The sequence below is a fragment of the Podarcis melisellensis genome (assembly GCF_964234715.1).
Source record: "Podarcis melisellensis genome assembly, chromosome: 4".
Classification (NCBI taxonomy): domain Eukaryota; kingdom Metazoa; phylum Chordata; class Lepidosauria; order Squamata; family Lacertidae; genus Podarcis; species Podarcis melisellensis.
Genome location: NC_138531.1, coordinates 90,510,740 through 90,536,145, shown reverse-complemented (window position 1 = coordinate 90,536,145; position 25,406 = coordinate 90,510,740). Strand labels below are relative to the sequence as shown.

General features: G+C 44.9%; 1 protein-coding gene across 4 annotated transcripts in view; it reads right to left on the bottom strand.

Annotated features, from left to right (window-relative positions):
• The window catches only part of GRM5 (glutamate metabotropic receptor 5), a 252,464-nt gene that overhangs the window by 116,707 nt on the left and 110,351 nt on the right, over positions 1 to 25,406 (bottom strand). For all 4 annotated transcript variants that reach the window (XM_081909589.1, XM_081909590.1, XM_081909588.1 and 1 more), the window contains exon 3: positions 21,925 to 22,174. In XM_081909589.1, the coding sequence (XP_081765715.1) occupies positions 21,925 to 22,174 (250 nt within the window). The remainder of the gene's footprint in view (positions 1 to 21,924; positions 22,175 to 25,406) is intronic.

The window sequence follows — 25,406 nt, the reverse complement described above, 5'->3', positions numbered from 1 at the left end:
CAGCCATTGTTGTTGTTTAGTCGTTTAGTCGTGTCCGACTCTTCGTGACCCCCATGGACCAGAGCACGCCAGGCACCTCTGTCCTCCACTGCCTCCTGCAGTTTGGTCAAACTCATGCTGGTAACCTTGAAAACACTATCCAACCATCTCATCCTCTGTCGCCCCCTCTCAAGAGTCTCCTCCAGCGCCATAATTCAAAAGCATCAATTCTTTGGCCATCAGCCTTCTTTATGGTCCAGCTCTCACTTCCATACATCACTACTGAGAAAACCATAGCTTTTACTATACGGACCTTTGTTGGCAAGGTAAACATCAGGAAAAAATGTTCTGACATTAAGAGCTGTTGAACAGTGGAACGGTCTCCCTTGAGAGGTTGTGGACTCTCCTTCCTTGGGGGTTTTGAAGCAGAGGTTGAATGGCCACCTGTCATGGATGCTTTAGCTGAGTTTCCTGCATTGTAGGGGTTTGGACTAGATGACCCTCAGGGTCCCTTCCAACTCTACCATTCTTTGATTCTATGTCTGGACATGACAGGGATTGAACCTGGAAACTTTTACATGCAAAGCACATCCTACAGCCCTCATGGTAGTTCTCTTGAAGGACTAGGTGTTGACTAGGGTTCTGTTGGTACCAGAAGCTCTTGCCTAGGAGGAGAACAGCTGGAATGGCACAAAAGCAAAGCCCAGCTGGAAGTAGCAGTACATGTCCCTGCAACGTGAGACTCAAGAAGCATCTTTAGTGTCATCCACCAAGAACGGTCTTCCTCGAGGACAAATTAGCCCTGTATATCCTTTGACATTTTGTCATTTGTGTGGAACCATCGGAGACACCAATGGGAGCCCATGCCTGCAGACTTTGCTTTTATTAGGTCATGGCATTATTTCAGTTTGTCTTTGCGTCCTCAACAAAGCAAAGAGCCGATTCAGGATGACAAAGGGGAGAGCAGTCTTCATGCTCCGTTCTGAAAACACTGTCATGGCCGGTCAGTTCTGCAAGGCCTCAACAGCCGCAGAGGAAACACAGCTCTTTATTCTTATTCAGGCTGCCTTCTGATATGGAAAATCAATACGTATCTGTCCCCCTTGCAACTTTCCCCAGCCCATGCCCCTCCCTGGCCCTGCTTCCCCCCATGGGTGTTTTTTTGCAGGGTTTTTTGAAAACACCTCATTTGCCTTCCTGGATGGAGGATACAGCAGGGAGTTGGAGTCTGTGCAGAAAGTACCTTGAACGATTTCTGCGCCTCCGCTGCGGTCAAGAAGGGCTGTATTCCAGGAATATTCATGCCCCAGAACCATGCTTACTTTGATGTTTGCTATGGCTGGCTTCTTTTGAATTCTGGTGCTGGAGGAGACTCTTGAGAGTCCCATGGACTGCAAGAAGATCAAACCTATCCATTCTGAAAGAAATCAGCCCTGAGTGCTCACTGGAAGGACAGATCCTGAAGCTGAGGCTCCAGTACTTTGGCCACCTCATGATAAGAGAAGACTCCCTGGAGAAGACCCTGATGTTGGGAAAGATGGAGGGCACAAGGAGAAGGGGACGACAGAGGACAAGATGGTTGGATAGTGTTCTTGAAGCTACCAGCATGAGTTTGACCAAACTGCGGGAGGCAGTGGAAGACAGGAGTGCCTGGCGTGCTCTGGTCCATGGGGTCACGAAGCGTCGGACACGGCTAAATGACTAAACAACAACAGTCAAAATCTCCTTTCTTGCAGCTTGAAGCCATTGGTTCGAGTCCTACCCTGTAAGCAAGAGGAAACAAGCTTGTTTGTCTTTCATGCGACAGCCCTTCAGATATCTGAAGATGGCTATCCCATCTCCTCTCAGTCTCCTCGTTTCCAGGCTAAACATATCCAGTTCCTTCAACCATTCCTCATAGGGCTTAGTTTCAATACTCTTGATCAACCTTGCCAAGGTGCTGCCAGTTAGTGCAGACAATACTGACCTAGATGGGCTCAGGGTAAGGCAGCTTTCTGCGTCCCTAAGTGAATTGTTCCCATGCTTTGCCCTGTCGCTGCCCTTCTCATCTTCCCACCGCCTTCCTCTCCTTTGGTCATCGTTAGAGCGTTCCCCATCACATTAATCTCTGTTTCTTTTATGAGCTATCCGTATGCCCGGGGCTGAAGAAAACAAACAACAGGGTCAACATGCTGCCTCTTCGCAGCAAAACGCCACCATCTCTCCCAGTGAAGGAAACCCGAGAGAGCAAAATCAATCTGGCTTGCCGCTAAATGACTCATATATCAAGGCGATTGAACTGCACATCTTGGGAAGGGATTGGTTGGGGGTGGGGAGGGTTACTGTGTAGGGCAGACATTTCAAGAAGTTATCCAGTCTCTCCACAGAAAAATAAAAATAAAATAAAGGATACACCAACCAAGTGGAACCCAGATTGTGCCCTGGGATTAAAATATGCCAGCAGGGGACAACAGATCCTTGTTTCCCTGCTTGCTTGGCATAATACTGTACATGGAATCCATAGGCATGAATGAAAAGCCACCAAAATGGTATGAATTATCGTTTCCCGGGTTGCAGCCAGCCAGGACTGCTAGACTCCCTCGGCCCCCAGTGAATTGACAATGCCATGATGGCCAAGTGCCACAGAGAGCATTCAGAACAATATGGAACAGCTGCAGATGAGTAGCATATTGAAGCCATAGTGCCAAAATCTGGGAACGCAAAGAGACACAAAGCCAGGCTCATCCCCGAGACATGAAGAGGGAGATTTGAGATGGGCTGAGCTAAGACGGGAGCAAAAGTTTCCTAACCGGCAAAATTCATAACTGCCAAATGCAGGGCATGAATTCATCCATCTCATATTGCTTGACTCTTTTACAAAATGATCTCCAGCCCTGCTCCTCACAGTTCTAGGAATACAATACAAAGTTGTGTACCGCCTTCCTTGACACCTTGAATGCTGCAGTGACAGTGTTCCAGGTGATGGGGTCCCTGGGAAAGGTTCTTTTCCCAGGACACCTTCATCCTTATTATAGGCCTCAGGTGGCCTGCCGGCCTAGAAGATAAGGAGATTGTTCTGGCGGTAGAATATGTCTGCTTTCCCTTGGAGTCAATCTTTGGCTTCTTCAGCTAAAAGCATCTGATAGCAAGAGATAGAAAAGGGACATCTGCCAGAGATCCTGGAGATGCGCTGCCAGTCAGAGTAGACATTACTAGGGTACATGGGCAAATGCTTTAACCTGGGACAAAGCAGATTTTTTGCTGCTTGCCACCACTCAGGTAATACCAGGTGAATGTGAAGGGATGTAGGTAGCAGGAGAAGATTTGGGAGCAGGAGCTCCTACTGTTGCATTCCTTATGATGTCATTGGATTAGTGCTGTGCCAAAATCTCTCCTCCATTTTTTAAAAAGTGTTCTTCCCCTGCAAAACAAGCTTCTATTTGTTCTGCCTCCTTCCCAGCACAGTTTAGAATTTCTTTAGAAATTCAGTGTGTGCAGGGTTGATAGCTTGCCTGGTGCCTGTGCTTTTCCTGCAAGCATTTTCCCAGCACCCTGCAGCCTCCACAGCTCCTTTTTTTGTGATTCAAAAAGCCTCCATGATGTAATCTGCTGGGCTTCAGCTGAAAGGCAAGCACCCAGGAAGGCTGCAGAGCCTGGTGAGCACTAGCAAGCTGATTTGCAGAAAGAAAGAGAGAAAGAGAGAAAGAGAGAAAGAGAGGAAGAGAGGAAGGAAGGAAGGAAGGAAGGAAGGAAGGAAGGAAGGAAGGAAGGAAGGAAGGAAGGAAGGAAGGGCAGTCACAAAAAATTCCCTCGGCCACCACAGAAGTAACTGCAACAAAATCCTGGCACCTCAGTCCATGTGAGCTTGAAAGACATTTTCTCTTCTCTATGATAGTTTTCCCAAGGCAATTGCTTCTCTCATTAAATTGATGAAGAATGGAAAATGCAGGAAAAATTTCAGCCATGGCACTATACTGAATCCACATGTGGAATTGATCTCAAGAGACAGAGAGCGAGAGAACGCCATGTGGGGCTTTGAGGGGCAGGGCAGAGGGCCCATGACAGGTACAGCTCAATTTGCCATGTGCAACCCCAAATTCAGTTGATGCGACTCTACCCACTATTCATGCTGGCCTGAGGAAGCTGAGCACTTGGGGAACTGAAAGATGCAAGCAGCAGGGACCAGGGAGAAAGTTGGTTCAATTTGCATTTAAAGGTGAACCCACACCATGTTTTCAAAACATTATGTTAGCATGAAAAAATGGACCCATTGTCTGCTGCTAGCTCATGAGTTGTAGGGGGCTGGACCAAATGACCATTTGGGTTCCTTCCAGCTCTGTGATTCTATGAGGGATTCCTCGTGAGGGATCGTATTCAATACTTTCAGAAACTGGCTTTTCGATTTCTGCGCTTCTGTCTTTGCATGCAGAAGGTGAGGAGGGGGTGGGGAAGGAAAGAAAGAAAGGAAATAGTGCAGGCTTTTGTATCACAATGGGACATTTCCCTCAATGCAGGCCAAGCCTCGACCGGGCTTTGAGCCATAAGCACACACATTTGATAGCCGCAGATGGCCTCTTGGCAGCCGGCAGCCGTTCCCATTTGTCAGCCTGGTAATGTGGCCCCAGACTCTTGGCTTGTTTGATTCATTGAGATGATCACTGCAGGTGCCAAGCGAGTGGGCGAGATTAGATGGGCAGCTTGTAGCACATCGAAAGGTTTCCACATCCATTGCCCCCTCCCTGCCCTCCTTTCATGAAATCCCTTCTCCAGCTTGGAGCCTCAGTGGGAAGAGTGGTGCAGAAATGAAAAACGCAGCACCTGTTGAGATTTCAGCACCGAAAGAAGGCAGCCTGAGGGCCTTGCTTGGATAAACCATGGTGCCCTCAAGTGCACAGGTTAAAGTCCACAGAGCGGTTATCCATTCAGCTAATGTGTATCTTGACATTGATTCATAACGTGGTTTGTGCTGCCCTCTGGGCCCAGAACTTACAGCTGAATCGGAAGCTCTACGTGGCGAACCTTTTGCTTTGAGAGGGAAACACCTCAAGAGCGAAGGGGTGCCTTTAACAATACTCAGTCTGTTTTATAGCAGTGGCACATTTCCTCGTGAATAGCACTCCCACCCGATTCCCTGGATAAGAAACAGTGGCATGCAGTGAAATTTTTCGTATTGGAACAGTCAAGGTGTGCCAATGTTGCATGCGTTAGCTTCTTGACTCCCTGTCTAAGCCGGGCAGAAGCTTCCCGGGATTTGGGGAGGAGGCGCCAGGGTCTAATACTTTAATACTCAAATTTACCGGGAACATTCAGAGGACTAGGCTAGTCCACTGACTGCATGCCACTGATAAGAACATGCAAACCTAATCCAAACCAACCCAAACTGGACTGAGTCCATCAGTTCTAGCATCCTGTTCTCATAGTGGCATGTCAGATACCCCTGGGAAGTCTATGACTTATTCAATGAACAGTGCAAGTAGATAAGTAGGTACCTCTGAGGCAGGAAGGTAAACAGCATTTCCACATGCTCTGGTTTCCATCACGGTGTTCCGTTGCGCCAGAAACAGTTTAGTCATGCTGACCACATGACCCGGAAAGCTGTCTGTGGACAAACGCTGGCTCCCTCAGTCTGAAAGTGAGATGAGCGCCGCAACCCCATAGTCGCCTTTGACTGAACTTAACTGTCCAGGGGTCCTTGACCTTGACCTTTTACCTTTTTATATATTCCCCTTACCTGCCTGAGCACATCCACTTTGGCCTGTGTTCAGTCTTACCTCTTCATTTCATCACCAAGCCAGGAATGTGAGAGCAACTGCTAAGTCTGAGCTACACTTGAGACTCCGTCTTAAGCTAGACTTTGTAACTGAATTACTATTTTAAGCCTGCCTCAACAAAGCAGCTGTATCTCTTATTCTGCAACACAAACAGAGTGAGTAAATGTTATTTTTAACTTTTAGAAGACTGCTTGTGTAATTATTGTTTTAAAGGGGGGGGGCTGGAAAAACCAGGAGAATCCAACATCCCTTAAGGCATCCTAGATTACTTAAACAAAAAGGCTGAAACCAGCCTATCTAAGCTTCCTCCTAAGCGGATGCACTCCAGTGAACTCACAAATGTGAGAAAGAAAGGAGAATATCTAATAAATATATCATCGCCTAGCATCTATACACATCCCTATAGTTACCAGTGCATGGAAGACAGGGACTCAGTATCCTGATCCAGAAACAGCTACAGCTGACTTGCCAACCAAAGCTGGCAAATGGCACTCCTAGCCCCAGAGGTTATATGGGTCTCTTGCCAGGATTCAGAGTCTGTTTACTGGTCCTCATCCAGCCCATCATTAAGTACAGACACCCGCTTAGAGCTTGCACAGCCTTCCTTGATTCAGATGTTTCAGAGCTGGGTGTCATCTGTGTACCAAATTTCCTAAAAAACCACTCCCAATGACATCACCATTATCGCATCGCTGGGGACTAGTGAGGACAATGGGGAGTGTGGAAGAGTGTGCAACATGTGTGCATAAGCAAACGTTTGTACAAATTCCCCCGGTAAAGGGGAAACATGCCTTTACACTACTGAAAATGCGCACCCACACACAGTACCATGAACAGTCTCGGCTCCCGTCCTTATCTCATCTCAGCCCTTTCCTCTTAACCTTATTTGACATATAGGCCCTTGATTATCTTCGGAGCTTTTCACTTGAAACATTTCCAAAATCCATCTCTAGCCATGGTACCCAGAGGAACGAATCACAGTTCCATTAACAAAAGCCAAACCTTGGGCTGTCTTGGCCGGAATTCTCGCATCCGGCAGGGATATGGAGCATAAATCTTTTCGTTCTGGCTCTAGTTTTGTGTTTTACATTTCAAGGTCAGTAAGGCATTAGAAAAATGCCTACTCGCTGCCATCAACCCTTTTTCATTTTTTCAAAAGTCCGCTGAAATAAATCCTGGTCTCACTTGGCAAGCAGCAGAATTAACTATACTAACAGAAACACTCGTAGGAAACAACAACCAAGCTGTTCATAAGACAGAAGATGTTCCTTCTTAATACAGGTACATCTCTGAACACATAGAATCATAGAGTAGTCCAAGGCCCTGCGATGCAGGAATCACAGCTTTGTGTTTTGATTCATGAAGCTACACATGTATGCAGGTCTGTGACCCACAGCACCAAATGCAACCGACCAGCCATGTGTTATGGCATGACCGGAGCTTAATTTTGGCACCACTCTGTCAGATAGCAGAAATATCGAGCTCTTTGAGTGCCACTTTACATAGCCAGTGCTTCCCCTCACCCCCCAAAAATGTTTGGGGGTACTCTCATTTTGACTCAAGAAAATCAACATAAACGCTTGCTTCTGTCTGATACTCAAGACAGGGTATGAGGCTGCCATTGGGGGTAGCAACAGAACTGATGATTCACTGTGCTAGAGAAGAAATTTAATTTTTTTAGTTTCTTCTTCTGTTAAATTCACAAAATGTTTAGGGGTATGTGTACTCCTGCATGTCCCCGTCCCCCCCGAAAAAGCACGGTACATAGCTGATGGAATATGCTCCTCATGAGTTTTACCAGCCTGTCCATATGCTGGATCCTGCATTATGGTATGCATAGAGGCCTCATTCAGGTCTTTATGGACTGGTGGAGATGTAACAATCTGAAATGGAGTATAGCACTTGTGCCCACATGCTCCTTTCTCATGCTTCTCCTTCTCTCTTGAGGAATATATTAAGGTTTGTAAAACCACAGTGTCCTGTGAAGTCTGAAGCAGGAAACTGTGGTTTAAGCACTGCTTACCAACCAGAATATCAAGCAACCATTTATTTCAAACAAAAAAACAAAACCAGTCTGGTCCTGGTTTAATAACCTGCTCCATACAAACTCCTTAAACAGCAATTTCCCAGTTGGGACATCATGGGAAACAGCGAGAAACAAACCACGATATCTTACTGGGTACATGAGGAGAGGAAGAGAGGAGAAACGAGAAGAGAGTGGATGGGCACAGTGCACATTATTTGCCTAATAAACCACTGGCAGAGACATCACCTTGCCAACAAAGGTCCATATAGTTCAAGCCATGGTTTTCCCAGTAGTGATGTATGGAAGTGAGAGCTGGACCATAAAGCCCATCCAACCTTATGCTTCAAAACCTCTAATGAATGCTAGAAACCAGGGTCATCAATGAAGCTGATTGGTGGGAGAACAAGGACGTACAAAAGGGAAGGCGTATTCATACAGTGCATAGCTGAATAATGGTGTTCATTACCATAAAATGCAGATATGGCCACCAACGTAGACAAACTGGTGAAATTCACATTCCATTGAAGTTCATGGCAAGGGACCTATTCATTCTTACGGACCAGGAATCCATTTTCAAGTTAGCAGGACTGGGAGGCAGGCTGAATGGGCGCTCAGCTCACCGGCATTTGTCCACAGACAGCTTTCCGGGTCATGTGGCCAGTATGACTAAACCGTTTCTAGCGCAACGGGACACCGTGACGGAAACCAGAGTGCATGGAAACACCGTATACCTTCCTGCCACAGCAGTACCTATTTATCTACTTGCGCTGGCGTGATTTTGAACTGCTAGGTTGGCAGGAGCTGGGACAGAGCTCACTCCATCATGGGGATTCGAACCGCCGACCTTCCGATTGGCAAGCCCAAGAGGCTCAGTGGTTTACACCATAGCGCCACCTCACCACAACCCCAAAATTGCCTTTGACTGGACTTAACAGTCCAGGGGTCCTTTACCCCTGGACCTTTACCATATTTTTTTTACAGCTCACCTGGTCTCAGACTTCTCTACTATGATGCAATGACCTCTAAACTTACTGAGCGCTGGCACAAATGACACTCTGGCACATATTAATGTCACATTTGTCTTCCCAGGCTTTTCCCGGAGCTTACTCCCCACAGGTTATTTTATTTTATCTTATTTCAACTCTGCCTCGGTTATCTGCTGAGTTTTATTCTGCACAGTGATTTTAATAGTGATAGGTGGTGTGAAAATATTCAAAGGTCTAGCCTTTCTTTTTAAATTATAGTAATTATTTCCAAACTGGCATCTATGTATAAATATTCACACACACAAATTGCATGCAAATGGGTCCTCGTTTTCAGTGATTTCTAAGAGGCCACCCAAAGGGCAGATGATTGACAAGACACATTTCCTCCTCCACCTCTTGGAATGCCCTCCCATGTTATACACAAATGTCCTTTTTTTTTTTTTTTGCTTAATGTGCTGTTCACTGTATAATGTCCCAATGGCCTTTGGAATGAACAATACAGATTCTCTCTCTCAAAATATGCTTAGAGGTATGTGGCACTATCCAATTGCCTAAGGGGAGAAATGAGCAGAAAAGGTGACCATGGGGATCTTCCTTAAACTGTCATGGACTGGCTAGACAAAGAAGGGTTGTGGGAGGCACCAAGGGAAACTCCAAAGGAGGAAAGCTCAGAGCCAGGGAATTGCTGGTGAGATGCTGAGGACCAGTCCAAGGGGGAAGATTGGGGGAAGGGACTGGATACTGAAGTGGCAACAGGGTTTAGTGAGCAGGGAGAGCCTGTGATAGGAAGCAGTTCAGACTTTGAGGCTGGAGCAGAGGAGGAGGGTCAAGAGGCTGCTGAAGAATCCAGGGAGTCTTCCTCTCCTGCTGTGACAATCTCCCCTCTCCACTGGTCTCTAAGAACATGCAGAATAATGAGGAGGGCAAAACAGAGGCCAGAGGTGTGCAGACACTGCTTGGGAAACATCTAGGAGAGGAGGAGCATTAGCAAGGGTGCAAGGCAGAGACCTTCAGTCCTGGCAACTGTTCCACAGAGGCAAGACCAACTGGGAAGTTCTGCTGAGTCATATGCTATTTCCTTGAATAAAGAGTTAACTTGACTAGAAGATCAAACCTATCCATTCTGAAGGAAATCAGCCCTGAGTGCTCACTGGAAGGACAGATCCTGAAGCTGAGGCTCCAATACTTTGGCCACCTCGTGAGAAGAGAAGACTCCCTGGAAAAGACCCTGATGTTGGGAAAGATGGAGGGCATAAGGAGAAGGGGACAACAGAAGACAAGATGGTTGGACAGTGTACTCGAAGCTACCAGCATGAGTTTGACCAAACTGCGGGAGGCAGTGGAAGACAGGAGTGCCTGGCATGCTCTGGGGTCACAAAGAGTTGGACACAACTAAACGACTGAGCAACAACAATGGAGCCCTGCGTCTTTCATGCTGAACTGCATCTGACTCCAGTCCTGACAGCTACCATGTTGGACTGTCAGTTCATCTAGCTCATGCTGCCTGCACTGGCTGGAAGCATCTCTCTATGGTTTCAGGCAGGAGTCCTTCCTGGCACTGCCTGAAGATATCATGGATTGAACCTCAGACCTTCTGTGTGTGGAGCCAGCAGTTTGCCACTGAATTATTGGGTATCCGTCTTTGCTCCCCCACTGAAATGTAAACAATGGAAGGGGGGGAAATGGGTCTCATCCCACTACGATTTACACAGAGTAAACACACTGAAATTAATGGACCTGTGTTCGTCATGGTCATTAATTTCAGTTGGTCTACTCTGAGGAAACATGAGTTGACTACAACCCATAATTATACCGCTGCAGGTTTGTGCCAAGAAAAGGAGCTCCAACAGCCCGCTCCACTATCAAAGCCCGTAATTTGTTTTCAGTGTGATTTCCAAGCACTTAAGCTGATATATTTGCAACTAAAGAGTGTCATCCTATTTCTCTTTATTATTATTTTTTAATGCTTTCAGGGAACTGTCTAACATTTTAAAGGGAAACCTATTTCCTCATTGTGCTTGAGCCCAGCTAAAAGAAGCTTTGTTCCTCGGATTTCTTTGGCTAAGAGGCACAGCGCGTAGGAGTATGATTTGAAATTTCAGCCTCTGCAAGGCATTCAGTCGCAAAACATGTGACTCACTAGAGCTCCTTCTCAAGCCCTGCAAAAAATAAAATGCACTCCTCCCACCCGCTTCAGAGTAGAAACTCCAATTGGAGGCTTGGTGGGGCAGCCTAAGGCAAAGATTCGAGGGTAAGCTGTATTCAGAGTCTGCAGCAGGACTGGGGGACCCGTATCCCTTCAGATGTTGCTGGACTATAGTGCCCATCACCTCTCACCATTGGCCATGCTGGCTGTGACTGATGGGAGTTGGAGTCCTGCAACATCCACAGGCCCGGAGATTTCTGACCCAGGGATTTCACTTTCTGTGTGCATGGCATGTGATCTGAGCCATGAAAATAGCCAAAGTACAATATTTCACCAGCTTAAGGACTTCGCTTCCGCAGGATGCATTGAGGGTCACTACCTTAGATGGGCTTAAGTAAGCATCACTTAATGGAGGAAAATCTATCAACCACTGTTGGCAGCTAAATGGAGCCTTTGAATCCCAGGGTACAATTAGGATTGGGACTCACTCCTCAAAATATCTGTTTGTTTAACAATTGCGGATTTTGTAGCTCACGTTTGGATCATGCCAGATCACATTTCATAGTACAGTCATACCTTTGTTGTCAAACACCTTGGTACTCATATGTTTTGGCTCCTGAACTATCAAAACCTGGAAGTGAGTGTTCTGGTTTTAGAACGTTTTTTTGGAAGCCGAACGTCCAATTGGGCTTCCATGGCTTCCGATCGGCTGCAGGAGCTTCCTGCAGCCAATCAGAAGCCGCACTTTGGTTTCTGAACATTTTGGAAGTCAAACGGGCTTCCGGAACAGATTCTGTTCGACTTCCAAGGTCCGACTGTATTAGTATGGATTCAGTCCAGCTGCAACAATATCATAACCAGGGCTTTTTTTCCAGCCGGAACTCGCTGGAACTCAGTTCCAGCACCTCTCAGGTGGGCGCCATTACCATTGTAAGAGAACAAGGGAGGCATTCATGGTGAGTTCTGGCACCTCTTTTTCTAATAAAATAGCTCTGATCATAGTTGATCTCAGCTCTCCTGTGCCAAACCTGTATACTCAGAGATAAGGTCCACTGACTGCAAGGCCGTTTACTCTTGGAGAAGTGGCATATTTGTTAAACAAACAGGCATAATTGCTGTAACAACAGAGTTATTCAGAGACTTTCTCAATCAGCCAGGTAAGGGAGTGGTGGGGGAAGGCGAGTTGTTGCTGTTTTTTAAAGCGAAGATTTTCTTTACTTTTGCGAAACAACAAAGCATGTTCCCTGTCAGAGAACCGTCATGGGAATTTCCAGGCAATTTTTTTTAACTGATTGCCCTTTGAAATTAATGGACCTAAGTTAGTCATTTCCATTAATTTCAGTGGGTCTGCTCTTATTATTATCATCGTTATTACCGTCAATATAACTTTCTAAGTTTACAAATATAAAAAACACTTACATGCACGTTAAAATATTGACATATATAATTACTAAAACACAATAAAACAATCTCTTAAAAGCATTAAACGTAAAAAATTAAGGCATGCAATAAAACAATGCCATTAAAACTAAACAGCAATTAAAAGATGAAACTCAATTTGGAAAATGAAAGGAACCCCTTTGTATAATCTAGGACGAATATTGGATACAACACATAGTATAATCTCAATTTTCCATGTCAATAGTTTCCACCTCTGTGAATACATCATTTAGTTCTCCTTTTCAGTGATTCTAGTGCCTTTTCCAATTAAAAGAATAAAAGATCAAAAGGATGTTGGTTTGGCTCTTATTTTGGGGAAAAGTATCCCCCTGCCCTCTGCACATAAACCATACTTGCTGAAAATCGCCTCCTGCTGCCAAGATTTACAGGTCTTTCTCAAGACCCTTGCAAACGGATCTCTGTTTCAAGGTTTTTGGTATTTTCTCCACGTTATCAGTCGCTTTCAGCTTTAACCTCCAGAGACGCAACAGCTTCCCAGCAAACAATCCGTCAGTCATGCTGAGGGAGGAACAGGTCTGCTATTTGCGACTCCATGTCATTTTAATCCACTTGTAGGGGAATTTATCACATCATCTAGCTTACAGATCAGAATTTGGCCTGGCTTTTGTACAGCCTCCTTTCACAGCACAGTGGAATGGCTAGAGTGCCAGATGATGGAGACCTGAGTTCAAATCCCCACTTGGCTGTGAAGCTCATGGTGTGAGCCTGTGCCAGGCACAATCTCGTAGCCTAGCCTACCTCACAAGGTTTTTGTGCGGGTAAAATGGAAGCTTTCACTTCACTTCCATACGTCGTGAAAGCTGGACCATAAAGAAGGCTGATTGCCGAAGAATTGATGCTTTTGAATTATGGTGCTGGAGGAGACTCTTGAGAGTTCCATGGACTGCAAGAAGATGAAACCTATCCATTCTTAAGGAAATCAGCCCTGAGTGCTCACTGGAAGGACAGATCCTGAAGCTGAGGCTCCAATACTTTGGCCACCTCATGAGAAGAGAAGATTCCCTGGAAAAGACCCTGATGTTGGGAAAGATGGAGGGCACAAGGAGAAGGGGACAACAAAGGGCGAGATGGTTGGACAGTGTTCTCGAATCTACCAGCATGAGTTTGACCAAACTGCGGGAGGCAGCGGAAGACAGGAGTGCCTGGCGTGCTCTGGTCCATGGGGTCACGAAGAGTCGGACACAACTAAATGACTAAACAACAACAACAAAATGGAAGAGGCCAAGGAACACAATCTGCTGACCTTCTTGCTTGTTTTTCATGTTTCTAAGTTAGTCCTGCCATGTTCAATGGGGTTTGCACATAAGTCGAATCAGAATTTTAGAGTTGGAAGTACTGAGGTTTGTGATAACACTGCAGCTTTGAAGTGGACAATTAGCTGGTTGGCAAGAAGCCAAGTTAAACTAGGGTACTTGAGAACGTCTGCTTGGAGACAGGGAAGCATAGCAACAGGCAGTGATTGGTTAAAAGTTTTCCCTTATAAGCAACATGTCACAGCAGGGCTGTTGTTGGAGTTCAGAGAGGTTGGTGTGTGGAGTTTGATTCAAGTCTGTATATAAGTAACTTGTACAAAGCTGCGATATACTCTGTATATAATAAAAGCAAATACAAATCACATTACTGTTCAGCAATTTATGTTCCTGAGTTGTTGACTTGGACTACACGGACTACGCAGCCAGGCAGCAGAGATTTTTGGTTGAGATCCATCAAAAGGAAGGGACCCCAAAGGTCCTCTAGTCCAACCCCTGCAATACAGGAATCTCATCTAACGCATCCATGACAGATGGTCATCCAACCTCTTCTTGAAAACCTCCAAGGAAGGAGAGTCCACAGCCTTCTGAGGGAGACCGTTCCATTGCTGAACAGCTCTCACTCTCAGAAAGTTCTTCCTGATGTTCAGCCAGAATCTCCTTTCTTGTAACTCGAGTCATACCCTCCAGAGCAGGAAAAAACCAAGAGCTTAGGATTGTGGCTTCAATTTCTATTATGCTACAACAAAAGTTTGGTTTGTTTAAAATATTTTATATCACCTTTCAGAAAGATTTCCCAAGGTGGTTCCCAAGAAATTCTCTTAACCCTCCTCCAAAATATTAAAGCAATAAATTCAACAGCCTCTCCCCATCAGGACAAACATTTGTTAAACCAACATCACAGCTGACATCAAAGGCCAACAAAGGCCGTGGAAAACAAATGAGTTTTCGGCAGGCTAACTGAAGGCCTTGCCATATTTCAGTGGGGAGTCCATTCCATTCCACTACAATTCCTTTAACATAGGTGTTATGTGTGTATAATATGTAGGATGCTCTGCTCAACAGCCTAGTTGATACATTGGCCAAAGGAGGTAAATGGCACTCCTAGCTACTGTGGCCACTTCGAATCATAGAATTATTGAGTTGGAAGGGTTCCCCAAGGGTCATCTAGTCCAGCCCCCTGAAATGCTGGAATCCTTCCCACAGCCGTCCCTGGTTGGGCTCGAAATACCAACCTTCTGGTTAACAGCCAGACACACTGGCCCATTGCGCCACATGCAGCTCTAGTGTTAAGGATGGATTAGGGAGCACCTCCAGTCTATGCACCTGTTCCTTCTGTCAGTTTGCATTTCTTAGTGCAGAAAGTATTGTTCTGATGTGTAGAGATCTTTCCTATTCCATTTAATTCAAGAGGGTTCTGGAAGTGTCTCTGTGTGACAGAAACAAGCAGAAGGTTCATGATGTTTTGGTTATTCCTTCCGAGAAGCTGATTCTATAATCCTATGAAAATGCTCGTGAATCTTCAGGAGGGATCGTTTCTTTAAAAAGTTCAGAAACATGGTGAGCTGAATTCAAGATTGTGGGGGAAATGAGATGTTGCGAGCAACCGATTTTGACAAATTTGCCCATCTCTCAAGAGCGGAAAAACCCTGAAAGTGATGGCGCCTTGCCACATATACAACTTTTCTCAAAGTTATTGGGGAAATGGGTTAGGACATTACAGAGGAGGAGCTGTAACATGATGTGAAACAGAGTTAAGGTTGCAATGACACAGAAGTTTTATTTCACTTCCAACTTGCTGGACCCATTTAGGGCTATTTCCGTCTAACGATCTGCTCTTAAAAATAGAGATGGCAATTCCCATTGGAAACAGGAGCTAATGGAACTCCCTCCTTTCAGTGGACAGTATGGTGAAAACAAAGCTTGGTCTGTGATGTGGGAGCAATGCTATTTAAAGACCTTCAAAGAGAAGGGCACAATCTCTTTCTCTCCAGAAGGAAGGATGGGGAGGTCCCTCTATGGCGCAGTGTACCTGTACATGACACTTCCTCACATGGAAGTCCTGTCGGGCATTCGGCTTCCCCAAAAATGATTGAAAACCGGAGCAGGCACTTCTAGGTTTCGATCAGGAGTCAAAATGTTTGAGAACTAGGCTGTTTGAAAACCAAGGTACGACTGTATCAGTAACTATGCGTACTGTATTTTTCTGTGTATAAGATGCCCCCACGTATAAGACGCTCCCTATCTTTGGGGACTTTTGCTGAGCTTTTTTTAGGGGGAATTGCCAAAAATTGCTCACCTGCAAATGCAACCAATCCTCTGTCCGCTCGCCAGCAAAAGCCACAAATCGCCCGCCAAATTACCGCAATGACAGCCAATCAACACCTGACCTTGATGCAGCAACCAATAACACACCCAATAGTCACTGACAATCTCTGGCTCGTGGCAGCAACCAATCACACACTCCCCCTATGCGCTATATGTGTATAAGACTACCCCCCCTTGACATTATTTTTTTGTAAAAAACACCCTGGTCTTATACCTGGAAAAGTACGGTATTTTGTTTGCTGTCTCTTGTTGCTTCAGTTTTCTGCACACCGCTTAGAGATATTTTAAATATATTAAGAGGTATAGAAATCAAATAATCCATTCCCCCTCCTTGAGTGCTTTTTTGCTGGCTGGAATGTGTCCTTGAACTGGGACCATGCCTCCTGCAAGCCTGGATGGAGAAACATGTCTTTAGAAAGGGTGCATGACTTGCATGTAGCCTTCTCTACCAAGGCAAGAGCCATATCTGTTTCTCCACCCACTGCCTGCCTCTGGCCACGCCCACCACTAGTACCTGGCCCTCAGGAGGACATCTATAAGGGCAAGTGACCCTTGAGCTGAAAAGTCCCCCCCTCCTCTTTCAGAGTTTTATCCTGCTTTTAGTTTGCTTTTGAGCTTGTATCATTCTCTGCTTGGATTGGTGTGCTTTCAAAAGCCTGCTTTCCATTCGAATGGCACGCTCTTCTGTATGGCTCCCTTGGCAAGGAAGAAACATCTCAAGAACTTGAGGTGCAAACAGGAATTCCATATAAAGGCATAAGGATTCCTATCTTCTTCTTGGCACAGTAAAAGCCAAGAATGAAATGAAGTAAGAAACATCTCAGTGACTAATAAGGTCTGGATTCCAGGATGGTGTAATTTGCTCAGCTAACGAGGAATCAAATTCATTTAGTTTGAACTCAATTAGTAACCTCCTGATTTCTCCAGCAATATGTTCAGAAGGCAGCTAATATTTTTTTTTCTTTTTCGGGAACACACTCTACTTCCTGGAGCTACATCGAATGTTAACTTCCTCTTTGGTGATCGGAATAACGTGCTGGGTGACCAACACAGTTGTCTTCAGTTGGCTTATTATATTGTTAAAAATTAGTAAGGTTAAAGTTTCAGATGTCTTTTAATAAATGCTTTTAGTAAATAATCCAAACCATAAACTGGGTAAAACTCCTGCTAAAAGCACAACATACCATCAAACAAAATGTTACAATATGTTATTTAGCTCTTGATTTTTATTTTTAAAAAACTCTATTTCAATTGTTCATTGCTGCAATGTTTTAATTTCTTAGTCTCTGTTTTAAAGGGTTGATTGGATGACTGTCTCCTTTGCTGTGTCTTAATTTGCTCTATTGCAATGGTGATTCTTAATTTGTTTTTACTTCACATGTCACTCAGAGGACTCCGGCAAGTGGACAGCTGATAAATTAGATTTTGTAAATATATAAGCATAGCCTTCAACATTTCACAGATGGGAGAACAAGAATGCTCTTGGACAACCCGCTGTTCTCAAACTTAGGTTCATTGCCTGTGTCCCCCTTCTTTAAACATTGGGGAAGGCAACTATATCCATGCTTCTGTACATGTTCAAAATACAGGACGTATTAACGGATGAACGTTGTTGTTGTTTAGTCATTTAGTCGTGTCTGACTCTTCGTGATCCCATGGACCAGAGCACGCCAGGCACTCCTGTCTTCCACTGCCTCCCGCAGTTTGGTCAAACTCATGCTGGTAGCTTCGAGAACACTGTCCAATTATCTCGTCTTCTTTCATCCCTTTCTCCTTGTGCCCTCCATCTTTCCCAACATCAGGGTCTTTTCCAGGGAGTCTTTTCTTCTCATGAGGTGGCCAAAGTATTGGAGCCTCAGCTTCAGGATCTGTCCTTCCAGTGAGCACTCAGGGCTGATTTCCTGAAGAATGGATAGGTTTGATCTTCTTGCAGTCCATGGGACTCTCAAGAGTCTCCTCCAGCACCATAAATCAAAAGCATCAATTCTTTGGCAATCAGCCTTCTAGTCCTACTTAATTTTCCGCTCTTAATTTTCACATGCAACTCTACAGATGGGATTCACATGATGCTGTTTTATTGGAGCCTTCCCCCAACCTAGTGATGACCTCCAGCTGTTTTGGACCACAACTCCCATCAGCTCTAGTCAGCATGGGAGTTGTCGTCCAAAACAGCTGGAAGGTTGGGAAAAGTCTATTTTATTGTATTCTTCATTTAGAACCCTTTGATTGTGAGCCTCTTTGGGAAGATCTTTGGTTTTGAGTAATGTAATACAAATTGCATCATCATCATCATCATCATCATCGGCCATAGCTCAGTAATAGAACATCTGCCAAGTTCAATTCCCAGCATCTTGAGGTAGATCTGGGGAAAACCCTTCCGGAAACCCTGGAGATCAGTGCCAGATTATCAAATAGTCATAGTACGATCTGGCCTTTTAGGGGCCCCGCGACAATGGATCGAAATAATATTGATGCAGACTTGAAAGAATTTGATTTTGGAAGAGAAACCCCCATCAACGCAGAAACCAACATCATTGTGAAGGGGTCCCCAAGATTTTGACTGCCTAGGGGCCTCCACATGGTTTAATCCAGCCCTGCTAGAGATCTGCTGCCTGCCAATATAGGCAATATGGAACTGGATGGACCATTGGGCCTGACTCAGTATAAGGCAGCTTCTTATGCCCATATGCACATAGGAAGGGCCAGAGCTCAGTGGTAGAGCATCTGCTTTGCATGCAGAAGGTCCCAGGTTCAATCCCAGGCACCTCCTAGTAAGACTGGGGATGTCCCATGTCTGACACCCTGGAGAGCTGCTGCCGGTGCAGTTCAGACAATACTGATCTTGATAGCATCTTCCTATGTTTCTATATTTCTAAGGTGAAGGAGGAGTAGAAGAGGGGATGAAAGGAAGCATATCAGCGACCCTTTGAAATAGACAGTGGGGTGGCCTCTTCCCTATGGGTCCTATATCTCCTGTGGGCCTCTTGGTATTGATTAATTTCTTGGTGGCGCACTAGTGACTCTCTCAGAGCCCTGAAAATGATCGCTGTGTGAAAACATCTATTCATTTATTCTTCAAGATTCACATCCCGCTCTTCGACGAGTGCTCCCCCAACGCAGCTCTTGGCATTCATAAAATGCAATTCCATTACAAAGCCACCGAACTCGAGGAATTAAAACCGTAAAAGAAATGGGCCTGGGAGAAGAGGCAGAGGAGGCTGGGAATAAAGAGGAACAGGAGAAAAAACCTGAATTGGCACACATACTTTCCAACTGTCCCTATGTATCAGGGACCATCCATATAGTACTTTCCATTACAAGTCTCTGGAAAACCATCAACCCCATTTTGTCCCTCTTTTTGGTCCTTGGGGAGATGGCATCTTAACATGTTGATAATGTGAGTTGCTAGGAGCTAGAGAGACAGGAAATTTAGAGCTGAAAGGGGCCACAGAGGTCATCACACTCCTTCCTTGGTGGATTAACTAAAATACAGGATACAAGCACAGCCCACCTGACAGGTGACTGTTCAGCTTCAGCTTAAGTATTTCCAGTGATGGAGTGTGCACCTCCTCCCAAGGCAATCTGTTCCACTGTCTCCCTTCTAGGAAGTAAGGAAGGGCTGTGGCTCAGTGCTAGAACATTTGCTTTGATGCAGAAGGTCCCAAATTCAGCTCTTGGCATCTCCGGGTAGGAAAAGGAGAGACTCCTATCTGAGACCCCAAACAGCCACTGAGCTAGATAGACCAATAGTCTCACTCAATATAAGTCTGGTTCCTAGGCTCCTAGTTGATACCAAGACATCATCTCTTAAGACTGTTGTGGAAGTCCTTTTTCTCTCTCTTTTGAATTTGGTTTTGGGAGGTAATGCAACAACTACTGTACAGTACAAATAAAAAACAAAATGCTTTGTTCTCCCCTGGCAAACGCTCCTTGCAAGTATGCAGATTTTTACTGAATTAGGATTTGGTTGTGGATATCCATTTCAGTTTCTTTTTTCTTCCCCAGCAAGGGAAAACCAACAGTAACTATCCAGTCAAAGTTTTATTGCTCCAATATAAACAAACAGCAGCGTTCCATTACACGACCCCTTACTGATCTGCACTTCCTGTTCATTGATGGGGAGTAGGAGGCTTGAATCATCTCTCCTGCCTGAAGCAGTGGTCATAAACAGGCTGGATCTGCTCCCAGCTTCTGTATTCAGTCTAGCACTATATTACAACTCCTGAAAAACAGCTGATCCCATGTGTGGCTGTCAAGTGGGGCTGGAAAACAGCCCAGCTCTATTTCCCCAGCGCTATGAAGCTAGGAGAGACTCGGTTGTCTATCAAAAGACTCAAGTATGTATATATTGAATATTGCATCCCTGTTTATTCCTGCCCCATCTTCTCCTCCAGTTGTCTCCTCTGTATAAAACTTTAGATTGTGAGCAACAGACCTGTAATTGGCCAACTCTTCAGTCATGCAAGGAAATGCTTGCTAGTACCTCCTGCTACGGGATCCCATCTTAAAGATATAAAACCAGAGGAATGGAGATGCCATAGTGTGGTGCTTGTGTGCTGGGCACCCACAGTGCGTCACCCAAGTTTGCGCCGCTGTATTAGGCCTCTGCCAACCTGTCTAGGGGGTATTCCATGCAACATCCAACATGTAGCCAGGGAGCCATAGAGCACCACAGGAGGTGATTCCCAGAGCCAACCATCTGTTCGTTCTGCATTATTAACCCTTTTCATCATCACAGTCTCTCACAGACTACCGTATCACTTAAGGAAGTGAAGCAGTTTTACCCTTCCAATTCTTATGGGCACCCTAAGCCCAATGTACAAGGAGTGCAATATTACATCAAAATGGGCATTCAAACAGAATCTATACCCACAATTTATTTTGCGTGGGGAAGTGCCTTCCTACCTCCATCCACTATCTCGACGATTTTACCTTTTACCTTTACAACATCTTATGAAAAGCTAGCAACAATAACTTTCATTTATATCACTTACATTGTTAAGACCCAACACCCTCAAAGACAGCCAGTGCATGTAAATGGATTGTTCTTCATATAGCAAGATATATTGGGGTTATTCAGTTATATCATATACAATTTATAGGGGCACCAAGATCTATCCTCTGCAAACACGTACACCCTCACTTTACCTGAGCCAGATAGAACATTTGCTTTACATGCGATTGTTAATCCATCCTCTTGGTAAGGGAAAACAGAAAAGAAACTCTTCTGTCAAGTACTCCTTCCAAGTCAATAAAAAATCTGCTTTGTTAATTTCTCAGACAATGTTTGGTCAATACAAGTTTATTTTCTATCTGGATTATAATAACCAGCCAGCTCTGATTTATGCATAGGTTTGATCTTGAAAGATATAACCAAGTCTATTTAAGAAGCTCATTGTGTTTCTGCTAAATGTTATTTTAAAAACAAACAAACAAACAAGCAAACAGAAAAGACCATGGTTCCCAGTTCAGCTCAAGTCATTTACATATAGTTGAATTTTTAACCCCATCTGCATATTCAGCTAATTCAGTGGGAACTGGACGAGTATCACAATGCAGGCAAGACCTTCATTGGATTCAATTGAAGGAGTTTGCATCTGCTTCCAACATTTCCAGAAATATTAGCTATCTAACGCTTGCACAGATTTACATGCGCAATTGGTGAAAGGCCTTTTTAAAAGGTGCCCTATTAACTTACATGCTTGTACAACGCAAAACGGTCAGCACCATCTCAGGAGAGGCATTCCTCTTTCTCACACAGGAAGTGATGCTTCTTCTAAGATTATCCTTGGTGCAAATGTCTGTGCAATATCCAAATCCCCAAAGCTTGCTTTTAAATTCTGTACTATTTCACAGATTTGCACATTTGATTTCACTGACTGAACTTCACGCAACTCATTTCTTTCATCGGAGGACCATCAACATTTGAATAGCGCAGACTAAAAATGCATTTTGCACTCCCGTGAAAAAGGCAGCAATTATCTGCAGTTTTACTCACCTGCCTAGCAACAGGAATTCTCCAGTAAGGCCCAAGCGCCTCATAGCCATCAGCAGCCCTCGTACTGTCATGCCCTCACAGAAGCACACCACAACTCTTGCCTTGGGCAAATGGCTTCTCAGCTTCTCCAATAGCCTATCAAAGCTCTGCTCACCAGCATTGCTGTAGATCTTGTAGGAATGGGCAATGCAGACCCCTTCCTTGCCTGACATGTCTTTGAAAGCTTCCATTCCACTTTCACCATAGTTTCCTGAGAGAGAAGAAGACAAAAACACACACAAAGACATTAGCAATAAGGTCCCTAAGGGGTGATAATCTAGGCAGTGCCATCATTTTATGCAACTGCAAAGTGTCAGGATCAGGCATTAAGTGTGGGGGCATGTACCCTTTGGAACTCCTTGCCACTGCCTATCTGATAAGTGCATTCTCTGTTCTTTCTGGCACCTGCTAGTGTGGTGTAGTGGTTAGGAGTGGTAGTCTCGTAATCTGGTGAACCGGGTTTGCATCTCCGCTCCTCCACATCAGTGCTGGGTGACCTTGGGCCAGTCACACTTCTCTGAAGTCTCTCAGCCCCACTCACCTCACAGAGTGTTTGTTGTGGGGGAGGAAGGGAAAGGAGAATGGTAGCCGCTTTGAGACTCCTTCGGGTAGTGATAAAGCGGGATATCAAATCCAAACCCCTTCTTCCAGCAAGCCTTCTAAATGCAGGTGTTTTTTTTAATCCCCATTGGAGTCTGTATTGGATTTGATTTTATATATGTGCAAATGTGGCTTAAAACTGTGTTGTTGTTTCAAAAAATATATTTTTATATGTGCAGTTGTTTTAGCAGTCTATATAGAATTGTTTTTTATATATTTTTATTATATTGCAAAATGCTTCGGGGTACTTTGCGGGAAGTGATTCATAAATGAAATAATAAGAAGGGTGTTATACAGCTAAGTTTTACTCAGACGCACTGAAATGAGTGAGGTTGAGTAAGTCATTTCAATGGGTGCGCTCTGAGAAAAACCTAGTTGCATACCACCTAATGATATTAGCAGTGGTAGCAGTACTGATTCAGTGTGCAAGACGTGGGGATGAATCAGATTCCAGCCTTTCCTTTGCTGTAGATACATTTCAGAGATATTCAGGCAAAACGTCTGGTTTCAGCCTCATTTTCCTTCTTAAAAACAACAACAGCAACAACCACCCCTCTCACAAAGCTGTTCTGAGGACAAAAGAAAAGGGCAATTGTGATTTTATAGCATTTCTGTTCATTTTGCAATTGCATAGGCTCCTGTGAGCTGGAACTTGTACCATTATCCCAATGGGTAAAGTGCTTACATGTGTTCTCTCTGGGTCTCGCCATTCATTTCCATACATATGGCTCTATTTGCATATAGCATTGCCATGCTACGGACTAGAGGAAAGGCAGGGTGCATCTCTGGTATCCTAATGTTGCGTGCCCAGGCGGAGAAGGCGACACCTGGGTGGAATAATGACTCGTGAGAACGTGTTATGGGATTAAAATTGGCCACAACTTTATTAACCTTTCAGATGTAGGAAGATCTTGCCTAAAGCATTGGGCACATACCATACATCCCTGCATATTTTACATGAACTAAACCATTCCATAATCCATGGTTACACCCATCAAAACTTATTAACACTGTTGAATTTATCTTAATGCTACCTGAGTTTTTAAATGAACACAATTTTTATCCATATATTCAGTAAACATTTTCCAGTCTTCTTTAAACGCGCATTCTTCTTGTTCTCTTATTCTATATGCTAGCTGTGCATATTCCATCAGTTTAAGTTGCCATTCTTCTTTGATTGGGACCTCACTCATTTTCCATTGCCTTCAGATGTCTTCTTAAGGCTGCAAAGTTACTTATCTCCTTGGCTCAGGGGTCGCATAACTCCATACCCTCCAACATGCTGCCGATGAAAATAAGGGGCGTGGGTGGCGCTGTGGGTTAAACCACAGAGCCTAGGACTTGCTGATCAGAAGGTCAGTGGTTCGAATCCCCACAACAGGGTGAGCTCTCGTTGCTTGGTCCCTGCTCCTGCCAACCTAGCAATTTGAAAGCTCGTCAAAGTGGCAAGTAGATAAATAGGTACCACTCCAGCGGGAAGGTAAATGGTGTTTCCGTGCGCTGCTCTGGTTCACCAGAAGTGGCTTAGTCATGCTGGCCACATGACCCAGAAGCTGTACGCCAGCTCCCTCGGCCAATAAAGTGAGATGAGCGCCGCAACCCCAGAGTCGGCCACAACTGGACCTAATGGTCAGGGGTCCCTTTACCTTTACCTAAGGAAAGGCGGGAGATTCTAGAATCACATCAGAAGCTGGGATGGCTTCTGTCAATCTGGGGCTGTCCCTGGAAAATAGGGATCCTTGGAGGGTTTGGGATGGGAGCTGTGGCCCAACCACATATGGAGGGCCTCATTTTCTCCATCCTTCCACGACACTCAGCACCTACAGCCCAAAGCAGGGGAAAGTGTTGTTGAATTGTTGGCCTCTGAAGTGTTGAGCTCAGTAGCCGTTTCCCAAATTTCTCAGCCGCTTGAATCATTTGGGCATCAGATGAAACACAGCTGCTGCCTCTGATGTGTGAAACAGCTTGAAGCAGAGTTGCTTTCGCAGGCAGATCGGTAAGCTGCCTCACCTAAGACGAGGGGGAAGCGCTTTGGAAAGGATGAGTGCTCTTAGCGAGGTGTTATGAATTTCGGCGTTGAAGGAAAAAAGAAAACAGGGGCTGGGACTAGCCCTCTCTCTTGTAGCGTAATTCCAGCCCTGAGAAAAAAGGAACCAAATTCGTTCAGTTGGGAATGTTATAGCTGCACATTGCAGTTTGTGTGTTTGTGCTGGAGGGGTTGCAGAGGGGGGAAAAACACGCCACAGCATTGCAATCAAGACATCTCCGTTCCCAAATACTTGTCGTATATAAGCTATGCCTAATTAACTTTTCACCTGAATAATCCCAGCGGTGGAGGAGAATTTCTGAGAGAACATGTATATTTAATTGCAATTATGTGGGAGAGAATAATAGGGAAGGGGGGAATCATTGTGGAAAAATGGACTTTCATGTGTGTTGCGGATGTTTTCCCAAACAATGGGACACTATTTTCAAAAGTTTCTTGCAGCGGAGGCTGGTCCATTCTGGCAAACTGTGTATTTCCCCACCAACATCAGTCTGCCCTCAGCCAAGCCTCAGATGCCTCAGTGGCGGACCTTGGGATCTCAAATTTCAGCGGCGCCCGGTACAGTGTCAAAATTTGGCACCCCACCTCTCTTGCTCCCTTCTAAATAATCATAGAATCACAGAATTGTAGAGTTGGAAGGGACCTTGAGGATAATCTACTCCAGGGGTAGGAAACCTAAGGCCCGGGGGCTGGATGCAGCCCTATTGCCTCCTCAATCCAGCCCGCGGATGGTCTGGGAATCAGTGTGTTTTTACATGAGTAGAAGGTGTCCTTTTATTTTAAATGTATCTCTGGG